Below are 22,441 nucleotides of genomic sequence, written 5' to 3' on the forward strand. Positions count from 1 at the left end.
AAATGCAATGAACTTTGTTAGAATTTGCAAGATGCAATTGCAAAATTTAAGGGATATTGGATGGGATTCTATGCTCACTCAGACTACATTATTTTGTGAAAAACACGAGATTGATGTTTTCAACATGGATGCAATGTTCTTACTTCCTGGACGGTCACGGCGAAAATATCCAAAGATGACAAACTTACATTACTATCGTGTAGAGTTATTTTATGATGTCATTGATTTGCAATGCATGGAACTAGAGAGTCGTTTTAGTGAGACTGGCACAAAATTACTTCTTTTCATGGCGTGTCTCAATCCAAATAACTCTTTTGCAGCTTTTGACAAAAAAAAATTGATTCAACTAGCTCGTTTATATCCAAATGATTTTCAGATATAGACTTGGAGATGCTTGATGATCAACTTGAAACTTATATTCTTGATATGTTGAATTCGTCAGAGTTTTTGAATCTAAATGGAATTGGTGATCTTGCACAGAAGATGGTTGAAACAAAAAGGGATAAAGTGTACTCTATGGTTTACTTGCTCATCAAATTAGTGTTGACGTTACCGGTTTCAACAGCAACACTTGAGAGATCGTTTTCCGCTATGAAGATTGTGAAGAACAGGATACGCAATAAAATGGGAGATCAATGGATGAATGATAACTTGGTTACATATATTGAAAAAGAGGTTATTGCGGATGTTGCTAATCAAGATATCAGCAATATGTTTGATAAAATGAAAACTCGTCGACGACCTTAGTAAATTTGTAATTTATATATTTTTGTAGATGTTGCTAATCAAGATATATGTTTTTTTGGATGTTGTAATTTATATATGTTAGGATGTTTGATAATTTATGAGGAACATGTTAAAAAATTTTTATGAGGAACACCCTAAAAAAAATTCTTGGCTTCGCCCCTGGATACATGTGAATACACAAAAACTAAAACACACACAATGATCTCACTTCGTGATTAATAACTAAAAATTTAAGATATACACACACACATATATATATATATATATATATATATATATATATATATATATATATATATATATATATATATATATATATATATATAGTAACATGCGTTGGTGACGATTCGATAGTGGTGGTGGTGATATCCAAAATATGTTATCTTCCAAATATTTAAAATAAATTAGGCGAGGTGGGGTGAGTGAGATTTTTTAGTATTTTTATTTAAAACAATAAATAAAACAATTAAAAGAAAATAAAAACAATTAAAAATAATATATTTTATAAATAAAAGTAATAAATTTAAAGTAATAATCCAATAATAAGAATTAATGCAATAAAAAATTGAAAAAAATAATTAAATGAAATTAATAATCAAATAAAGTAATACTTATTAATAGATATATATTTTACGTTAAAATTAATAATTATTAATATATAACTAGAAAAGGTGCACCCGCGTTGCGGGGGTTGGATGGTATTCGATTGTAACACAGAATCAAATATAGTAAGTTGTAGAGACTATATTAGTATGGGTAAAAGAGTAAAGTACATTGTTCTTTCATGCAATCTAACCTATATTTAACCAAGCCCTTAGGGCTTTATCTGGACAACCCTAGCAAAAAATTATCCTTCAATAATGACCTATAGAGGCGGAATGATTTAGAAGTTTTTCCGGGTTGATTTGATTTAAAACTTTAAACCCATAATGTCAGTGAACATAATATGGTATACAGAAAATGGCTACCCAAAATGCAACACCTTATATATATATATATATATATATATATATATATATATATATATATATATATATATATATATATATATATATATATATATATATATATATATATATATATATATATATATATATATATATATATATATATAATTAAGGAAAAAAACTTTAGTAAAAAAAATCTGCCATAAATATTAATCAAGGAAGAATACCATTTCTGTTTTACAACTTGGATATTAGCTTTATTCTTTACTTGCATTGCTTTCTTCACTTTTTGAAGCTCTATACGGTCGGACTCGTTGAATGCAGGATAAAGTGTTTTCTAGGAAAATCAACATAAGAGATCAATTTGCTTACCATATCATATATCCTTCTAATTTTTAATCTACTTCTGCCACTCACCAAAGAAAAGATTGATGAGTCATTTACAGTGGCACTATCTGCGTTCCACTAAAGCCACTTTCGTGAAGCCCATTGCCAAATAATAGAATTCCAGTGATCACAAACATCCCTAGAGAAAACCAAAATCATTCCATTAACTTGACTTTAGAAAGGGTTAACTGTAAGAATTAACAATGTACATTCCTTGAAGAATTAACAATGTACATGTATACACAGTCAAAGATGCACCGGTACATATTGAGAGATGAGTGTAGTAAATCTGGGGCAAACTTTCTTCGAGGCATATCATCAAACATTTGTTGTGCATGTTTTGTAAACTTGTAAATAAAACAACAGTAACTCCATTTTTCTATTAGTCTGGCAATAATCAGCAAATGTAAGGTTATAAAATCCAAAAAAATTAAAAAGGGAAGAAATGAATGAACATATGGTTAGTGTAATACTGTAAATAAAGCTAGATTTACTTCTTACTTAACAGTTTGTCAACTTAAAAGAACAATTATGAAGAAACTGGAAGACAGATTTGTGAAATAATTGCTATCCATTTTTGTTCTTGGAGGAACATTTCAGGAGACGACAATCACATGTTCATTTATGTTTTTTTTTTCCTATTTTTAGGGAGACGTTAAGATCCTACATTAGGGGGAGGGGGGGGGGGGGGTATGAAGAAATTAGAAAATTTCTTTGGGAGTATTTTTATAAGGGTACAATTGTCATTTTAAGCTATAAGGTCTTCCGAAGATTATATTCAACCCACACAACTGAACTCATAAATCGAAATCAATATGCCATCAATAAGAATGAAAAAACTATAAAGATTCAATTATTATTCATTCACATATCGTATGAAATAGTAGCCAAGAGAGATATAGAACTCCTATAAACATAAAAAGAACCGAATGGCAATGCTCAACTCTCATAAATCATAATATATAGTTATATACAATCATCAAACCTCATGAAGATGATGCAGCCTTAATTGCTCTCTACAATTCACTCTCCACATCTACCGAAGTCAAATTCTTCTTAGTTTCTCTCTGCCCATTAGCCTCACCACTGCCACTACTCTTCTTCATCCTCCACTGTGCAGATCCATCGGAATTTTCAACCACCGGCGCTGGCCTCTTTCCTCCACACCACCTCCACCAGTAGCAGCAGCGTATCCATTGTAATTCCTCATTGAATTCAGTGATTTCATGTCCTCTAATGCGTGTCTTATATCTCTGTTTTCCTTCTGTAAGTCTCTCAATTCTATGCTCATCCAAGAATACACCCCTTCAACATCTCAAACTCACCGGAATTACCCTGGATTCCCTGCTTCTGATTCCCTTTCTCTTCCACCACCTCATCAATTCAAAGTATCTCCACATAATGAGGTCTGAAAGATTGGATAGATTTGTGAAAAAGCTCAAAGAAGATAAGGATGTTAACCTGTTGATCGATGTCATAGACATGAACAGTTCTCCTAATTGTTGGAATTTTATATATAAAGGAATTGCAAGTTGGCAATTTCCTTTGTATCCCACATTGGTGGAGAGAAGAAACTTTTGAGGGTTTATAAGCCTATTCCCTCGGTAAGCCTTCAAAGGCTTTAGTGGATCAAAGGATTGGGCCAAGCCCACGCGCGCACCTAGTCTAGCCTAGCACTAGCCGACACCGCGAGTGCACGAAATGGCGCGATTTAGGCGCACTTTGCACTTTGCACTTAGCACGACGCATCGGGAGCTGAGGAGCTTTTATTTTTGACGAGTTCGGGTCAAGTCGGTTTGACCGATCCTGGTCAAATGGTTGACTGCCGTTGACTTCGTGGAGGCCAAGCCAGGGTTTTCTAGAAGGATCAGAAAACGGCTTGCTTGGAGAGCAAGCTGTCGCCCTAGGGTTTCTGGGGCCGACCTATGGGGGCCTGTTTGATGCCTTCTAGGGTTACAATACCTATAAATACAGCTCCCTTGGAGCCACATAATGTCACACCCCCAAACCAAGGATGGCGGAAACGTCTGGGGGTGGAGGACTTCATGTACAGTATCACAACAACGTGTATAATAGTGCTCAAAGTAAAAACAACCACCATATATATAATTGCAAAAGTTACACCAAAGTATATGTTTATATGTTTCAAAAGCAATTACATTATGATGACAAAATAAATTGTTGACGGTTTAACGTCCCATCCTCAAAGCGATGAAGTTTTCCTGTTTCACTGATTTCCTGAGAATACAAGTAGTTTTAAAAGTGTCAACAATTAAGTTGGTGAGTTCATAAGAGTTTTGTTTGAAGTAGAAACCGTTTTCCTTGTAAAATCGATATAGTTTGATTTCCAGAAAATCCAATATTTTCTTAGTTAAGTGTGAATAGAAATATTCCTATATGATGCATTAATGAACCCTAGAATGACCCGTAGAGTTCCTCTATAATCGTCCAACGTATATAAGTTATATAAGGTTTAAATTAGATAAAACGTTGAATATAGTGGGTCTGCCCTAGGTCCACAACCAAACAAGGAACAGGAGATGAGGCAGGCATCACTAATTCTAGGCCAATCGAGACAAAATTCTTATAGGACTCAAACATGTACGCTCAGCGATTATAGTTGAAGTCTAACAGTTCTAGATGCAATATAGTTTTAATATCATAATAACTAACTTAAGTGAACCTGGTACTTTGTATCGGTACCCCCTTTCTTTATAGAGACCCGACACTTTGTATTTGTACCCCCTTTTGTATAGAGACTCGACACTTTGTATTTGTACCCCTTTTTGTATAGAGACCCGACACTTTGTATTTGTACCCCTTTTTGTATAGAGACCCGACACTTTGTATTTGTACCCCTTTTTGTATAAGTGTGTTGAGTAATGTATCATAAACTATACCTATTATAGTTCATCTAAAATGTATATAATATGTATGAATTCTTTTATGGAAATGTATTAGTGTTGTGAATTTATCAAACTATACTTTTATAGTTACATAATACGTGTTCTAAATGAATGAATAATATTAATATGAATGACTTAGTTTCAGTTCATAATGATAAACTAGCAAGGAAACACATTCAAATATTAGAACTTATGATTATACACTTTGCTCAACATAATACAAAGTGTTATGATATTTACATGCTGTTGGCAAAATTTAGCAATTCTGCCCTGTTTTGGAAAAATCATAGAAAAATCATACGAAGTCAAAAACTAGATCCGTAAATTCTGAGAGTTCACAAAATGTGTCTAGTTTGCTCATAATTTTTATCACAATTTTTAATGACCTCTAACTTGGGTGAAAAAGTCCATAATCACAGACTGGTCCGGATTGTTGTTTGAAATGATAGGCAGTTTTGTAAAAATCACCATAAATTGTAGAAAAATCGTATGGAGATGTGCAAGTAGTCATTTTAAAGCTACAAGCTTGAACTATTTGCACCTTGTACAGTTTTGAAAACAAAAATGTTTAAGATGCCCAAAACAGTCCGTGAATGGAGTTGAACTTTTCTGATGATGGCTGTTAGAAAAATTTAGTTATGTTCTTAGTGTTTTAACTTGTATTCCCCCCCTGAAAACTTGAGAAAACATGAAAATGTAGGGGTATGAACTCACCTTAAGTGATTTCAGTAGGTAAGTGTTGAAGAAGAGAAGTGTTCAACCCAAGAACACTTGAAGATTCGAAGATCTAACACAATTATGAGAGAGTTTGTTTAAGATATCCATGATTTGAGTGGAAATAAGTGAGATAATCATAAAGAGAATGGATTATACTTACCAAATATGGAGGAAAAACTCAAGATCAGCCCTTGAATCTCGAATTTCTAGAGAGAGAAAGTGAGAGAGGAAAGAGTTTGATCTTCTTGTGAAATGAGAGCAAATGAGAGAAGTGAGGAGAGAGGATGAATATTCAGCTCTCAAAAACGTGGGAAAGAGTGATAATTGAGTGGAAAGGACATTGATGTGACCTAGGTAAGGTGGGGAGGTGTGGCTGGTCATAGAGTGGGTGTGGGAGTGGTTGCTTGTGTTATAAGGTAAAGCAAAATCAACACTCCACCTCTTTGTACTTTACCCACTTGCTTTCATTATTTAAATAAAGATTTTTATGAAAATATGATTAAATTGTGAATATTTAGGGTTTATTATGTTAAAATATGATTTTGGGTGAAATTCCCACGTTAAAATAATTAAAAACGGGCCTTAAACGCAAAACTACGCGAAAACCGGGAGAAAATGAGTTCCCAGCGAGACCTCTCGGTCCTAGGCCGAGGTTCGGTCCCTAGGCCGAGACTCGGTCCATGCTGAGGATTGTAGCCGGAAACGAACAGAGGGAAACGAAGGGGCGAGGAGGTGAGAAACGAGAAGGCGCGAACCGGAAGTGAGAGGCGAAGGCGAGGGTTCGGTCCGGCGATGAAAGGCGAGAAGTCAGAACCGAACGGACTGTAGTGAACAGTAGTGAACAGTACCTTCGGTTCGGTTCTTCCAGGGCGAGGTTCGGTTCGGTTCCTCTTGAGCAGGGTTCGGTTTCGGTTAGTGGTGAACAGTACCTTCGGGTTCGGTTCGGCTCAGGAGGGTTCGGTTCGGTTCAGGAGGGTTTGGTTCGGCTCCTCTTGCTCTTAGTCCCTAAGAGGACCTTCGGGTCCTAAGAAGCTTCTCTCTTGGTTTCGGTTCCTAAAGCCTATTTTTCTCGTTTTCGCCTCGTTTTGAGCCGTTTTTGACCCGGTTAAGGGTCGGAATGACCCGAATGATTCCAAAAAGTTACGGGGAACTTTTGAGAGAGATTTGGGAGAGATTTCTCACACTTGGAGAGATTTGGGAGAGATTTGACATTCTTGGAGAGATTTCTCATACAAAGAGATATTTGAGAGAGGTTTCACATACTTGGAGAGATTTGGGAGAGATTTGACATTCTTGGAGGGATTTCTCATACAGAGAGATATTTGAGAGAGATTTCACATACTTGGAGAGATTTAGGAGAGATTTGACATTCTTGGAGAGATTTCTCATACAGAGAGATATTTGAGAGAGATTTCACATGCTTAGAGGGATTTGGGAGAGATTTGACATTCTTGGAGAGATTTCTATTACTGAGAGATATTTGAGAGAGATTTCACATACTTGGAGAGATTTGGGAGAGATTTGTCATAGAGAGAGATAGAGTGAAAACGATTGAGAGAGGTTCTGTGTGGGACAGTTGTAAGTGTCCGGCATCGCAATGCATGGTTCGTAAACCCTTTTAAGCCTCGTTTAAGGATCTTACACACTCCCGATGAGTAAGCATCATTGTTTTATCGGTTTGGCTCGCCACATACTACAGTTTTTAGGTTAAAGAGATCTAGTTGTAACTACTTTTCGATTTATGTTTTCTTATCAGAATAGCGAGTTGTTTAGTAAATACTGAACGTAAGTCCAAGTACACAAGGGTTAGTTGAGCTGATCGATTTGACTTGTTGACTTTATTTGACTTTGAATTGACCAGAATTTGACGGTTGTCACACATAAATACTCACGAAAATCTGAAAAGCTTTCACTCTCTCTCTCTCTGCGTTTTTTCTTCTAGTTTCCGAGTAGTCGCTTTGTGTTTGTCGATTTCCAGTGCTGTTGGAATATCGATCAAGCTGCATTAAATCCTGGGATTTTACTCTGTTGCTTACAGCCAGTAGAAGCGAAGTAAAAACCTTTAAGGACAGGAATCTGATCCGTGCAGTTGCTTCAAGATCAAGTCAGCAATCAACAGGTTGGTTTTATTTTTTTGTCTTGTGTTTAATTCGTCCAATAACAGGACAGTTTTCTTCTACCTTTCTTATAATCAGATCTAATCGATAAGGATAGATCTGGTTTCGGAAGAAACTTGGTAAATTTAATAATAATAATTGAATTTATTATTCGCAACTAATCGACATATAATTCACAATATTATTTGTCGATTTCCTTGCGTGTCTTTTAGTTTGATTTACAACAATCTTAAAGGTTTTTATACTTTGTGATCAATCAAGAGACTAATGGACACTACTGCTAGCCTCCACTTCATGAACCAAGAGTTTGCCAAACTTGACCAATTCGATGGTCAAAACTACACTCGTTGGGCCGAAAAGGTCAAGTTCATGTTTCATGTCTTGAAGCTCTCCTTTGTGTTGGACCCAAAACTGCCACCAATTCCAGATAATCTAATTCCCAAGGAGGGGGAATCTGTGGACCCAACGGTCATTACAGAACTAGAAAAGCAAAGGATTCTGCGTAGAGAATCTGAGGAATTGTGTGTGGGTCACATCAAGAATTCCCTATCTGATCGGCTCTATGATCTTTACTCACCGGTCAAAGATCCAAAAGAGCTATGGAATGCGTTGGAACTTAAGTACAAGGCACATGAGGAAGGTACTAACAAGTACCTTGTGTCCAAGTACCTTGAGTTTCAAATGGTTTATGACAAATCGATTATGGAGCAAGTGCATGAACTCCAAGTCATGGTCAACAAGTTGAACGTACTCACCATCTCTCTTCTAGAACTCTTTCAGGTTGGTGCGATCATCGCAAAACTGCCACCCTCGTGGAAAGATTTCTCTAAGAGAATGATGCACAAGTCTGAGGACTACTCCTTGGATGATCTGATGAAACACCTCCGCATTGAGGAGGAAACTCGCATCAGGGACAAGAGAGGTAAAGTTGGACAAAGTGTGCATCAAGTGTCAGCTGGGAGTTCTAGCCACAAAGGCAAATCTGGGGGACAGAACAAGAAGAACTTTGGACCCAAGAAACAAAGCTTCAAGAAACCGGGTCATCAGAATCCTAACTCAAAGCCAAAAAGGGCTGGTCCTTGCCACGTCTGCGGAGAGATTAGGCACTATGCAAGAGAATGCAAAGATCGCAAATCAGTACCGGTTGCACACGCAGTCGAGAAGGTGACTGACATGGTGGCCAGTGTGAACCTTGGAGAGATTTTCATGATCTCCTCTCTTACTCGAGCAATCTGTGCTCGAGGTTGGTTCGTGGACACAGGAGCCACTGTGCATGTTTGTGGGCATCGAGAGAGCTTTAGCATCTACCAACCCATGCCACAAGGGACGGTTGTCGTCTGTGCTGATGGCCACAGAGCTGAAGTTCTAGGAAAGGGTGATGTTCGGTTGAAGTTCACACGTGGTGAATGGGTGACTCTTCGAGATGTTCTTCATGTTCCTACCATCTCGTAGGGTTTGGTTTCTGTGGATAAGTTTGACAAGGTTGGGTTCAAGATGGTGCTTGAGAGAGGCAAAATTGTGATCACTAAAGGCAGAAGACATGTTGGGAGGGCGAACAATACTTCGGGAATGTATCGCTTGTGTCTTAGTGATGAGGGTAATGTGAGTGGTCCTAGTGTTAAGTGTGGTGTTTCTAGTGTTGCTAGTGTGTCGAGTGTTGGTAATGATGTAATTGATGGATTGGTTGCTAATGTGAATGAAGTGAACTTTTCTGGTTATATTGTTTGTTCAATTTCTTTATGGCATAAACGTTTAGCTCACACTAATGTTAAAAACATTGAAAAAATGCAAACTAAATGTATGTTAAAATATGACTCAAAAGATTTTGAAAAATGTGAAACATGTGTAAAATCAAAGTTCACTAAGAAACCATTTCCATTAGTTAAGAGAAACACATCTTTAGTTGAGTTGATTCATTCTGATATATGTGAGTTAAATGGAATCCTTACTCGAGGAGGAAAAAGGTATTTCATCACATTTTGTGATGACTTCAGTAGATATCTACATGTTTATTTGCTGAGATCAAAAGATGAAGCTTTTGATGCATTTAAACGATATAAGGCTGAGGTCGAAAATCAACTTGAAAGACACATCAAAATTCTTCGCTCGGACAGAGGCGGAGAATATTTCAACCAAGAGTTTGACACATTCTGTGAAGAGAATGGAATCAAACATGAGAGAACATCACCATACACCCCTCAACAGAATGGTTTGGCTGAAAGGAAGAACCGAACTCTTTGTGAGATGGTCAACTGTATGTTGAACCAATCGGGTCAACCAAACAATCTGTGGGGGGAAGCACTATTGACTGCTTGTTATGTTCATAATAGGATCACTAGTCGTGTGATCCCTACAAGCCCTTATGAGTTGTGGAAAGGTAGAAAGCCTAACCTAGACTATTTGAAATTGTGGGGGTGTGTTGCTTATTATCGGACTCCTGATCCTAAGCGAACAAAATTGGGAGCACGAGCTAATAAGAGTATATTTATTGGATATGCTCAAAATAGCAAAGCTTACCGATTACTAGATATTGATTCAGGTGTTGTTGTGGAATCCAGAGATGTGGAATTCTTTGAGGACAAGTTTTCTAAGGATGAAGGAAACTCTAGTCATACAACACCTACAAGTACCTCTCGAGAAATACTTCCACCTCCTTCCATTGTGGAGGAACCAAGGAGAAGTACTAGGGCTAGAACTGAGAAAACCTTTGGAGAAGATTTCTATTCTTATTTGGTCGAAGGAACACAAAATAAAGTGACGAGAGAGGTCATCTTTTCAATTAATTTGGATGATGATCCTAAGACTTTTAATGAAGCCATGACGTCTTGGGATGCTCCTCTGTGGAAGGAAGCAATCAATGACGAAATGGATTCAATTATGGGTAATGGAACTTGGGAGTTAGCTGATCTACCCAAGGGGAGAAGACCCATAGGATCCAAATGGATATTCAAGAAGAAATATCATCTTGATGGATCCATATCTGCCTATAAAGCAAGGTTGGTTGCAAAGGGCTATAAGCAACGAGAAGGGATCGATTATTTTGATACCTATGCCCCAGTTGCTAGAATTAGTTCAATTAGAACTCTCATAGCAATATCAGCTTTGAAGGGATTGTTCATTCATCAAATGGATGTGAAGACAGCCTTTCTGAATGGTTATCTCAAAGAGGAGATTTACCTGGAGCAACCTGAAGGTTTCGTAATACCTGGACAAGAAAACAAAGTATGTAGACTTGTTAAGTCTTTGTACGGGTTGAAACAAGCTCCTAAACAGTGGCATGAGAGATTTGACACCACTGTGACTGCTTTTGGTTTTCAGCACAATAGTGTTGACAGATGTATTTACTCTAAACATACATCTGATTACATAGTAGTTATATGTCTTTATGTTGATGATATGTTGATCATTGGCACTCACCTAGAAGGTATTCTTGAGATGAAGAAATACCTATCCTCGAACTTTAAGATGAAAGATCTTGGAGAAGTAGATACTATTCTTGGTATCAAGGTGAAGAGGACAGGTGGTCAGATTTCTCTGAGTCAATCTCATTACATAGAGAAAATTCTGACAAAGTTTCAACATTTGAGCATTAAGGAATTTAACACTCCTTTTGATTCAAGTGTGAAACTTAAGGTGAATTCTGGTCGAGCTGTGGCCCAACTAGAATATGCTAGTGCAGTTGGGAGCATGATGTATGCTACTCACTACACGCGACCTGACATCGCATTCGCTGTAAGCAAGTTGAGTCAGTATACAATTAATCTAGGGACGGAGCACTGGAAAGCAGTGGGTAGAGTACTAGGATACCTAAAAAGGATAAGTACTTTTGAATTGACATATTCGTCATCTAATGGAATACTTGAAGGTTATTCTGATGCCAGTTGGATTGATCACACCAGTGATTCAAAATCCACAAGTGGTTGGATTTATACTCTAGCTGGTGGTGCTATTTCTTGGGCGAGCAAGAAACAAACATGCATAGCTCATTCAACGATGGAAGCTGAGCTAATTGCCTTAGCAGCAGCAGGCAAAGAGGCAGAGTGGATTCGAGATCTACTTATGGATATACGTTTGTAGGATATTCCGATGCCTTCAATACCCATGTACTGTGATAGTGAGCACACTGTCTAAAGTATATAATGCGGTATATAATGGGAAGTCAAGACATGTAGGTCTGCGTCACAATTTTGTGAGACAACTAATTGGAAGTGGTACCATCAAGGTTGTCTATGTCAAGACAAGTAGGAACTTGGAAGATCCGTTTACCAAACCTCTGAGGAGAGATTTGGTTACATCTACCACGAGAGTCATGGGTCTAAAACCACAATAGAATCGTTTAGTGATGGAAACCCAACTTGACATTAGTGCTCCTAATTTTCAAGTTTAAAGGGTAACAACGAAATCACTAATGATAGAAGGTACTATCATTCATGATAGATCCATGTGAGGTAGGATAGTGCGTCGTTGCCGAGAATGAGGTTGAGTTACGACTCTTAACGTAGTTTTAGAGACATCTAAGCAACGAAGATGTTGTAAAACTATGCCTATATGATCTAGAGGTGGTGCCGCCTCAAGTGAAGATTAGTGGTTTATCTTCTAAAGGGTCATGAAAAGGATTTATAGTGCATAGCCATAATAATGCTCAGGGAGAACACAAATATGACTTGTGGTGTGGGGGGGTAAACCGGAGAGGTCATTGAGGTTCATGGTTTAAACCTATAAGGATACCATTGAATCGGTCTCTTCTTGTTTGTTCTCATTAAACTAGGGTTTAATCTTCGTGACACCCGAGTGACATCATCTGTCTGAGTGAAAGGAAACTTACCAACTTGGTGGGGGATTGTTGGAATTTTATATATAAAGGAATTGCAAGTTGGCAATTTCCTTTGTATCCCACATTGGTGGAGAGAAGAAACTTTTGAGGGTTTATAAGCCTATTCCCTTGGTAAGCCTTCAAAGGATTTAGTGGATCAAAGGATTGGGCCAAGCCCACGCGCGCGCCTAGCCTAGCCTAGCACTAGCCGACGCCGCGAGTGCGCGAAATGGCGCGATTTAGGCGCACTTTGCACTTCGCACGACGCATCGGGAGCTGAGGAGCTTTTATTTTTGACGAGTTCGGGTCAAGTCGGTTTGACCGATCCTGGTCAAATGCTTTCATTTTTGACGAGTTCGGGTCAAGTCGGTTTGACCGATCCTGGTCAAATGGTTGATTGTCGTTGACTTCGTGGAGGCCAAGTCAGGGTATTCTAGAAGGATCAGGAAACGGCTTGCTTGGAGAGCAAGCTGTCGCCCTAGGGTTTCCGGGGCCGGCCTATGGGGGCCCGTTTGATGCCCTCTAGGGTTACAATACCTATAAATACAGCTCCCTTGGAGCCATATAAATACTCACGAAAATATGAAAAGCTCTCACTCTCTCTCTCTGCGTTTTTTCTTCTAGTTTCCGAGTAGTCGCTTTGTGTTTGTCGATTTCCAGTGCTGTTGGAATATCGATCAAGCTGCATTAAATCCTGGGGTTTTACTCTGTTGCTTACAGCCAGTAGAAGCGAAGTAAAAACCTTTAAGGACAGGAATCTGATCCGTGCAGTTGCTTCAAGATCAAGTCAGCAATCAACAGGTCGGTTTTATTTTTTTGTCTTGTGTTTAATTCGTCCAATAACAGGACAGTCTTCTTCTACCTTTCTTATAATCAGATCTAATCGATAAGGATAGATCTGGTTTCGGACGAAACTTGGTAAATTTAATAATAATAATTGAATTTATTATTCGCAACTAATCGACATATAATTCACAATATCATTTGTCGATTTCCTTGCGTGTCTTTTAGTTTGATTTACAACACTAATCACATCTTCTCATTGTGCCATGGTGGTTCTGTTATTCATCCTTCGTTTACCATGAGTAAAGTTACCCTTCTTCTAACCATTAACATAAGAAACTCAGAAGAGGTGTTCGTTTTGGAAATGATAATCAAAGAAAGTAAATGAAAAGAGAAGAGAAGAGAAGACAAAAGACATACCTTTCTGGTGGAAACGCCATTGATGTTTGGGATAGGGTTTTGGTTAGTTTGAAGGACGAAATCGTTGACGACAGAATAACCGAAGTGAGCAGCAGCAGCACGCCTTGAGAACATGGAGAAGCATAGATAACGAAGATGGTGGAGCGGGAGTGAAGCTGAAGATGTGATAAACAATGGAAGAGACGATGGAAATAGGGAGTAAAACTGATGAGGCGAAGAAGCGGTGGGAAGTGGTTCGTGGAAGAAGTTTATTCGACAAAAGATAGGTACAACAGCATAAAGAAGCATGTGGGTGGATAACAAGTCCATTTTTATCGGCCTATGTAGGTGGTTGTGCGTTGATGGAACAAACCACATAGAAAAGGGGAAAAAATAGAAAACGGGAAAAAAATTGATGGTGGTCTAATAAGATTAATTTACTATTGAATTGGAACTTGGTATTAATATACTATAATAATCCAATAAAAAAGAATAAATCCAATAAAAAAATTAAAAATTTAATAATCAATTAAAGTAATATTTATTAATATATAAATCTAATATATTAAAAATATTATATACATATATTAAAAATCAACACGTCTGTGAACAATGTACTTTTACAATTTCAGACTTTCACCACGTCAGTTTATACATAATGACTATTTCGTCATGCGATGTTTTGACCATATTATTTTGTAATCCACAAACCCACTGCCATCACTTTGATAATTCTTCAACCCCTTTCTTCTTCATTTCGATGACTTTCTTTCTTCGTTTCCGACAGTCTTGGTTTGAGTCCCCCGATGACTTTTCATCCAAGAATTTAGGAATTCAATTTCTCTCACCAAGAACCGCCAACGCAATATTGCCGCCACCAAATACCCACCAACAAACGCATGTACTGCGTTGCTGTGAGAAATTTGGTATGTTTTATTATGATTTTTTTGTTCAATTTTTGTTTAATATCTGTTCAATTTCTGTTATTTCTGATCCTCCCAACAACTTCTCATCCAATAATTTAGGAATTCGATTTCTCTCAACAAAAACTACCTACGTTGTATTGCCACCACCAAACGTCCGTCAAAAACCAGTTGTGCTGTGTAGCAGTGAAGAATTTCGGTATGTTGTATCTTCTTTCAATTTTATTATGGTTTTAGGCTTCAATTCCTCTTCTTTATGATCATTTTTTGTTTTTTGAGCAATGTCTCCGACTTTGTGGGTTTGAAAATTTTGTCGCCGACCACGTCTGCTCTCAATTGCCGACACCAATGCTCTGGTGTTGTATGAAATTTCGGTACGTCATATATTGTTTCTAATTGATTTTGATTTTCTGCTTGATTACTCTTGGTTCTGTTTTTTTAGTGCGCTGCCTCCCATTTTAATTTTTAGGAAAAAAAAATTGGAACTTAATTTCATTTTAGTCGTGTATAATTCAAGTCATTTAAAAGAAAAAAAAATCAAACCTGCATCTTTAGTTTTTGACAAGCTAATACATTGTCCATTCAGTGGATACCATGGTAGTATATGATGCTTTGTCATTGGCTCCCATATACATAAAAACTTGTTTATCTATAATTGTTTATGCTTCTGATAGCAAGTAATCAATAGCAATGAGTCACACGTTTTTAATTTTCTTCAATAAGGGATTTTCTTTAGCTTCTCTTCAAGTGTACATTATTATTAACATTTCAGTCTTAGTAAAAACTGATAAGAACTTTAGGCTTCGTTTGAGGGCAAAATGGTCAAAAAATATTAATGATTTGAAGCCTAAAGTTGTTTAATGCTATCTTAGGTCGTTTGTGTGGTAAAAATGATGACATTCAGATGTTTTTTTAGTTAAATAGATAAACTAAGTGATTATATTTTGACAATTGGTTCTTGATATTCCTAAAAGTATTAAGTGATTATATTTTGACAATTGGTTCTTGATATTCCTAAAAGTATACATTAAGAACCAGGCAAAACATTTGAAACAAAACATGGGTTAAGTTTCCATCTTTTTTAAGTTTGTTTCGAGGTCATGAATATCATGATCTCATCTTGGAATATATATATAGTGGTTCAAAATGTTTACTGCTAATAGTGATTTGTTGCTATTGCATTACATATACTCCAAATATTTAAAAAAAATCGTTCGTTAGGCATGACTACATATTCCAAGATGAGATAATGATATTCAAAGCATAACTTTTATAAAAAAATTGAAATCGTTTTTAACATATGAAAAGAAACATCTCATTCCACCGAGATAATAAGAACCACAAAAAAGTTTATCTGTTTAACTAAAAAAGATCTGAATATCATCATTTTTAATACAGAAATGACCTAAGATAACATTAAACAACAAAAATATAAATTTGTTAGCTACTCTGAAACAAATACTTTAGGCATCAAGTCATTGATATTTTTTTGACCATTTTGCCCTCAAAGGAAGTTCAAAGTACTTATCATTTTTTACTAAGACTGAGATGTTAAAATAGTGTCTGATAACTGATAAGGAATAATAATTGTTGGATAAACCTAAAAACTAAACTGATAACGTATAAAGTGGTAAACTACTATTACAGTGATGGTCATTGTGGCATAAACTTTTAAAAAACTGGTCCTTATATCAATAGTTTGTTACAGTAATGGTCCTTGTGGCAAGAATCTGTTACAATAACTGTCCTTTTGGCAAGAATCTGCTACAAAAAGGTCCATGTACCAAAATCTGTACAAAAACGTCCCAGGTCAATAATTTGCTTAATTTTCCCTCTTTTTTCTATGTTTTTTTTTCAACATATAATTAGTTTTTCGCAGATAATAGAAGTTTTTGTATGTGTGATAACTATTGATTCCCTATTCCATTTTCAATTTTGATTTTGCTCTCTTTTTTCCTTTCCAACTCTGTGTGTTTGACATTTCAAAAGCCTTCTCCAAATGAGGACAACATATTGGATCATTAAAAATGATAAATAAGAGAATTAGAAGCATACAACTATAAATGCATATAAGGAACTAAAGCTACAAGTAGTATTCCTTTGTATTTTATTAAACAAATGGTTCATTGAAATTCTCCAGTGTAACACATGTGAAATGATAAAATATGCTACAAATCTGGAAAAAAATCTCATACAACAATTCTAATCAGGTAACTGCATCAAACACGTGAAATGAAAAAAAATTATGATATGAATGTTTACCATCTTTCTTAGTGGAGGTTATGTTTGTAAACCGTAAACCATGTTTTATGTTCAACATTCTAGGTTTGACATTTTCGTCGCCAACAACAGTTATGCTTTGTTGCCGCCTCCAACCGTCTACACTCAGTTGCAATTTGAAGTTTGGGTATGTTGTCTGTCCTTTGTATTTGAAATTGATTTTCTATTCTATACTTCAATTTTGATTTTTCTCTATTTCTTCCTTTCTACTCTGTTGGTTTGACATTTTAAAACCCTTCTTGGTATCTCATGAATTTGTGTTAATATAAGAATTATATAGTTTTTGTGTTACAAGAATCTGATATCAACTCTACCTTGGATCTTCGAAATTGGGTAAGTTATCTTTAACCCTTTCACTGGATATGGTTTGTGTACATAATTTTTACAGATTTTGGTCCTTAATCAATACTCTATTACAATAATGGTCCTTCAGGCATAAGTTTTTATAGAATGGTGTCCTTATTTCAATTTTATCCTATTTACATGGAGTTTTAGTTGAATATATAACAATGTATCCATAGATTAATACAATCATAGAGTAGGCTATTAATCTCTTCTAAATATTTTTAAATTATTCTCCAAAAGTTAGTTACTAATCATAATAGTTAGTTTCAAATTTACTTTTTAGAATCTAATTTTCCATATGGATTACATATAAAGTATGTTAAAAGTCGATGAAATTGTTCCTATATATTACGATTGTTGGAATTGTTCCTGTGTGTGTGTGAGTATTGTGGGGTGTTTTTTTGGTATCATGAGAGAGTATTGTATTTATCTCGAGGCAATAATCCACGATATATGAAATGTTGTAAGTCGGGAAATGTTGTTATTCCCTACCCTCTTCGCCCGCCTGAAATGCTTATGCAATTTTATGAAGATGATCACTTTATGCATAACATAAGAGCATATAATTCCATGTTCTCTATGACGTCTTTTGGTGCAAACGAATATCACTCAATCAACAAAGGTCGTGCACCATATGTGTTTAAGGTCAGTGGTAAGATTTACCATTGGATTGGATCCTTTTGTCCTCAAGACGTTCATCAACCCTGATTTCTACAGTTGTATATGTGTGATACTGAAAATGAGGTTGCCAATAGACTTCATTCTTTTTCATGGAGAGGGTGAAGTACTTTTTTTCTAAAAATGTTGTAGATTCATTAAGTCACATGTTAAACACACATAATGAGTATGTCCGTACATTTAGGACTGCGAGAGAAACAACTCAGTCAACGAATTTAGATTCATATGGTGTACAGTTATTTTTTCATGTGCCTGACAGAAGATATGGGCCACCGGCCCCTGGAAGTTTGGGTTGTATTGTTTGTGGTGATGATATTTCCGGGGCTGTTTATGATATTGATGTCCATTCAAAGTCTAGGTCAGCTAGGCGAGTTAGTAAGCTACATCCGACTTATATGCCTTTGTAGTATCCATTACTATTCCCATATGGTGAAGAAGGATGGTATCCCACCTTGCATTTAAGTATTGACTCTAATAGAAGTTTAACAAATAATACGTATAACAGTTATCAAATTCATGATCGAAAAAATCACTCTCTTATTTTACATGCATGCCGCCTTTTTCCACCAGTATTTGGTGGATGCCTATACTTGCATTGAACAATCTAGGCTTGACTTTATTGAACACCATCTACAATAATTGCATTTAGATTACATTAACAATATATATGACGCTTTGTACAAAGGTGATACGGGCAATTGTTTCATTGGTAAGCGTGTCTTTCTACCCGCAACTTTTGTAGGGGGGCCTAGGTATATGTATAAACACTATAAGGACGCTCTAGCCATGTGTAGGGTTCATGGTAAGCCACAATATTTCATCACTTTCACTTGCAATGTTAAATGGTCTGAGTATGGAAGATACATGGATGTTGTTGGTCAGCGTGATATTCAAAACAGACCAGATATCATTGCACACATCTTTAAGATCAAAGTTCATGCTTTTATTAAATTCCTTAAAGAAGACAAAAATTTTGGAGATGTTAGTGCATGTACATTTCTAATCTCTTATTTCATTCTTCTTTTTTTTTTTTTTTGCCTTATGTTCCTTTTATGCCTTACGTAACATATGGTAAATTTTTATTTACAGATCTTACACCATTGATTCCAAAAATGGGGTTTACCACATTGTCATACGTTATTGTGGGTTGCATCTCCCTTTAAAATACAAGAAGGTGCAGATATTGAAAAATACATAACCGCTGAGCTTCCTTACCCCGTACTCAAACCAACACTATATAGGACTGTTACTACATGCATGCTACATGGTCCTTGTGGTTTATTGAATATAGGTTCCCCATGTATGGTAGATGATAGATGTGTGAAACGGTTTCCAAAACCATTCAAATCATTAACAACTTTCGATGAAAATAGGTATGTGCATTATAGAAGACGTGTTGGACCGTATCATGTCTTACAAAGTGGTGTTAGAACTGGTAACGGGTATGTGGTGTCGTACAACAAACGTTTGCATAGTCGATTTGATTCTCACATCAACGTAGAAAATTATGGTTGGAATATGATGATTAAGTACTTATTTAAGTACATTTCAAAGGGGTTTGATCGTGTTCATTTCACTCTTCAAACATCAGAGGCGAATACCACTGCTTCCTCATCTACCATACCTATCGTTGTGAATGAAATCAAGTCATTTCTTGATGGTCAGTATATATGTCCACACAAAGCAGCATGGCGAATCCTAAATTTTTCCATTCACGAACGAGATCCAGATGTACAAGTCTTGTCCGTCCATTTGGAGGGGATGAAAGCAACTATTTTCAAAGAAAACAGTTAATTAGGTTCTTTAATTGATACCCCGGGTTTTGGTGTTACGACTTTAACGGAATGGTTGCACAATAATCATCGTGATGTTCGAGGCATTGACTTGACGTACAATGATTACCCTGCTAAATATTGTTGTGAAACCACTGATGAGAGATGGATTCATTGGACTATCATAACAAATACTACCATTGGCAGACTTGCATATGTACATCCAGTAGCCGGGGAGTTATTATATCTACGAATTTTACTGTGCCATGAAAAAGGATGTAAATCATTCCGTGACAGTAGGATTGTTCATGAAAGAACATACTCAACTTTCGTGATGCATGTGAAGCGTTAGGGTTAACTGGTGATGTAACATCCCAAGTTCAAAAGTGTAAGTTCAGGGTTCAAAGTGTAATTTTTATGGGCAACTCGGCGAGTCCATGGGTGGACTCGGCGAGTAGAGTCGCGATTCTGGTCGCGTGTTAACTTGCCAACTCGGCGAGTCGGCGGCTGGACTTGGCGAGTTGGTGCTGGGTGGAGAAAACCCTAATTCCCGGAGTTGAGCCCTATTTAAGGAACATAATATCCTCTTCCCAGCCTCTTTACCATCCTTTGAGTTCCAGAAACCCTAATTCGTGAGGAGACCCCATTGTTGAGTAAAATAGAGCTTGGTGGAGGATCTTTGGTGCTTTAATCTTGAAGATAAGAGGCTTGGAGTAAGGGGCTTTGCAAGGATCTGTCTTAATCAGTTGTTGGAGCTTCCATTTGAGGTATTATTTCGTTATTTAAGCTGTTATTATCTAGATCTATGATTTTGGGGTTTTATGGAACCATTTCTTGGGATACTTCGAGTTTGGAGAGTAGATCTGAGGTTGCTACCTCAGATCTGGAATGGAGAAGGTCTAGAGTGCATGAAAGTCCCTGTTCTTGAGTGATTGGTGGAGCTATTTGGTCCCAAACCCAACCTAAGTGTGTATAATGCCTAGATCTCTTTGGATTCACGTAAAGTTTGCCACTTTACGTGATGGATGGCCTTAAGAAGAGTAAATCTATGGTTTGGAGTACCTGCATGGCTTGGAAAGCCTCTGCATGGATTCAGATCTGATAGTACTCGGCGAGTCACATGGGTGTACTCGGCGAGTTGCTTGAAGATAGGCAGGAACTCGATGAGTTGGAAGAACAACTCGGCGAGTTGGATGAAGATAGCCTTGGACTCGGCGAGTCTGGTCGTGGAGTCCCAATATTTTCTAGTTGAGCCGTAGATCAGTGAGTCAAGGGATGACTCAGTGAGTTGTGTGCGAGTGGACTCTGAGTTGGGGAAACTCGGCGAGTCTCGGGGTGACTCGGCGAGTTGAGTCGTGATTTTGGGAGTTTTCTGAGTAAGGGAACTCGGCGAGTCAGTGGGGTGACTCGGCGAGTAGAGTCATTCAGAAGAGTTGACTTTGACTTGGCCATGAGTTGACCAGTTGTCTCCCAGGGGTATTTTGGTAATTATGAGTATTTATTGAGTTCAGTGTTTTGGTGTTGTTCAGTGAAGGAGTTCGTGTCAGCGTGATCTCATCTATTCAGTCGGCAGTTGCGAGGTGAGTTATCCTCACTATATCAACAGGGTCTAAGGCACCAAGGCCGGCCCTTTTATCGGATGGTAATCCGGGTATTGTGTAATGTTATGCTTTGCTACATGTTGCATCCTGGTAGTTAGGATGGTATATGTTAGAGGCCTGGTAGGGCTAGAATCCTGGTATATAGGATGATGCTATGTTAGTGACCGGTTAGGTCGGTATCTTGGTAGGGATGTGCTATGCTAGTTGATCTGTTAGATCGGTATGGTTGATTGTGAATTGCTATGTGGTTATATGTTATGTGCACATGGTTGTTTGACTGAGGGTGGGTTGAGGCGGGTCCTGCTTTGTGCTGTAGGCCAACATACCCAGGGCGGACCGGAACTTTCGAAGGCCCAGCGAGCGGTCCGGATAGGCTGTAGGCCCCAAGAGGGCGGACCAGACGTACCGAGGCTTGGAGAGAGAGTGGACCAGGCCGATTGAAGGCCCAGTGCGGGCGGACCAGTCATACTGTAGACTCAGAGAGTGGACCAGGTGGGTTGAAGGCTCGGTGCGGGCGGACCAACCACACTGTAGACTCGATGGATATGGCTGGACTCAAAGGGTGGACACGGTGGACTGAAGGCCCGATGTGGCGGACTAGTCACACATGTAACAGCCCGGAATTTCAGGTATTGCTTTAAAACTATTTTTGGGGCATTTTAGGAAGGGACTCGGCGAGTTGGAGCCAGACTCGCCGAGTAGGACCGCAGACTTGGTCGGTGGAAGTCAGACTCGCCGAGTACTCACTATTCGGGGTTTGGGGAGGAAGATTTGGGACGAATACTGATACGGTGTGGTCGGTAGTATTGGGCCCGTACTACCGAAGACACCGGGTCGGTGGAAGTCCCAAGTAAGAATCGCTGGATATCGGAGACTGAGTAGGGTTGCGTCATCGAGTACAATTGTACTTGATGGAGTCTCTGATAATTTTATGTTGTATTTCAGAGACATCATGGTTACCACACGTCATGGGGCGAGTTCGAGCAGTGTGAGCGACGAGGATATTCGTCAGATGATTCAGGAGGA

At 37.7% G+C, this 22,441-nt stretch overlaps 2 protein-coding genes across 2 annotated transcripts; both read left to right on the top strand.

Annotated features, from left to right (window-relative positions):
• Positions 1-7: 7 nt before the first annotated feature.
• LOC145030535 (uncharacterized) lies at positions 8-747 on the top strand. The gene is made up of 2 exons (XM_078978888.1): positions 8-293; positions 377-747. The coding sequence occupies exons 1-2, from the start codon at positions 8-10 to the stop codon at positions 745-747; spliced, it is 657 nt and encodes a 218-aa protein (XP_078835014.1).
• An 18,597-nt stretch (positions 748-19,344) lies between these two features.
• On the top strand, positions 19,345-19,836 carry LOC145030536 (uncharacterized). Its single transcript, XM_078978890.1, has one exon. The coding sequence runs from the start codon at positions 19,345-19,347 to the stop codon at positions 19,834-19,836; it is 492 nt and encodes a 163-aa protein (XP_078835016.1).
• The last annotated feature ends 2,605 nt before the right edge of the window (positions 19,837-22,441 follow it).

The sequence above is a fragment of the Lactuca saligna genome, chromosome 2, assembly GCF_052625555.1.
Source record: "Lactuca saligna cultivar CGN05327 chromosome 2, ASM5262555v1, whole genome shotgun sequence".
Classification (NCBI taxonomy): Eukaryota; Viridiplantae; Streptophyta; class Magnoliopsida; order Asterales; family Asteraceae; genus Lactuca; species Lactuca saligna.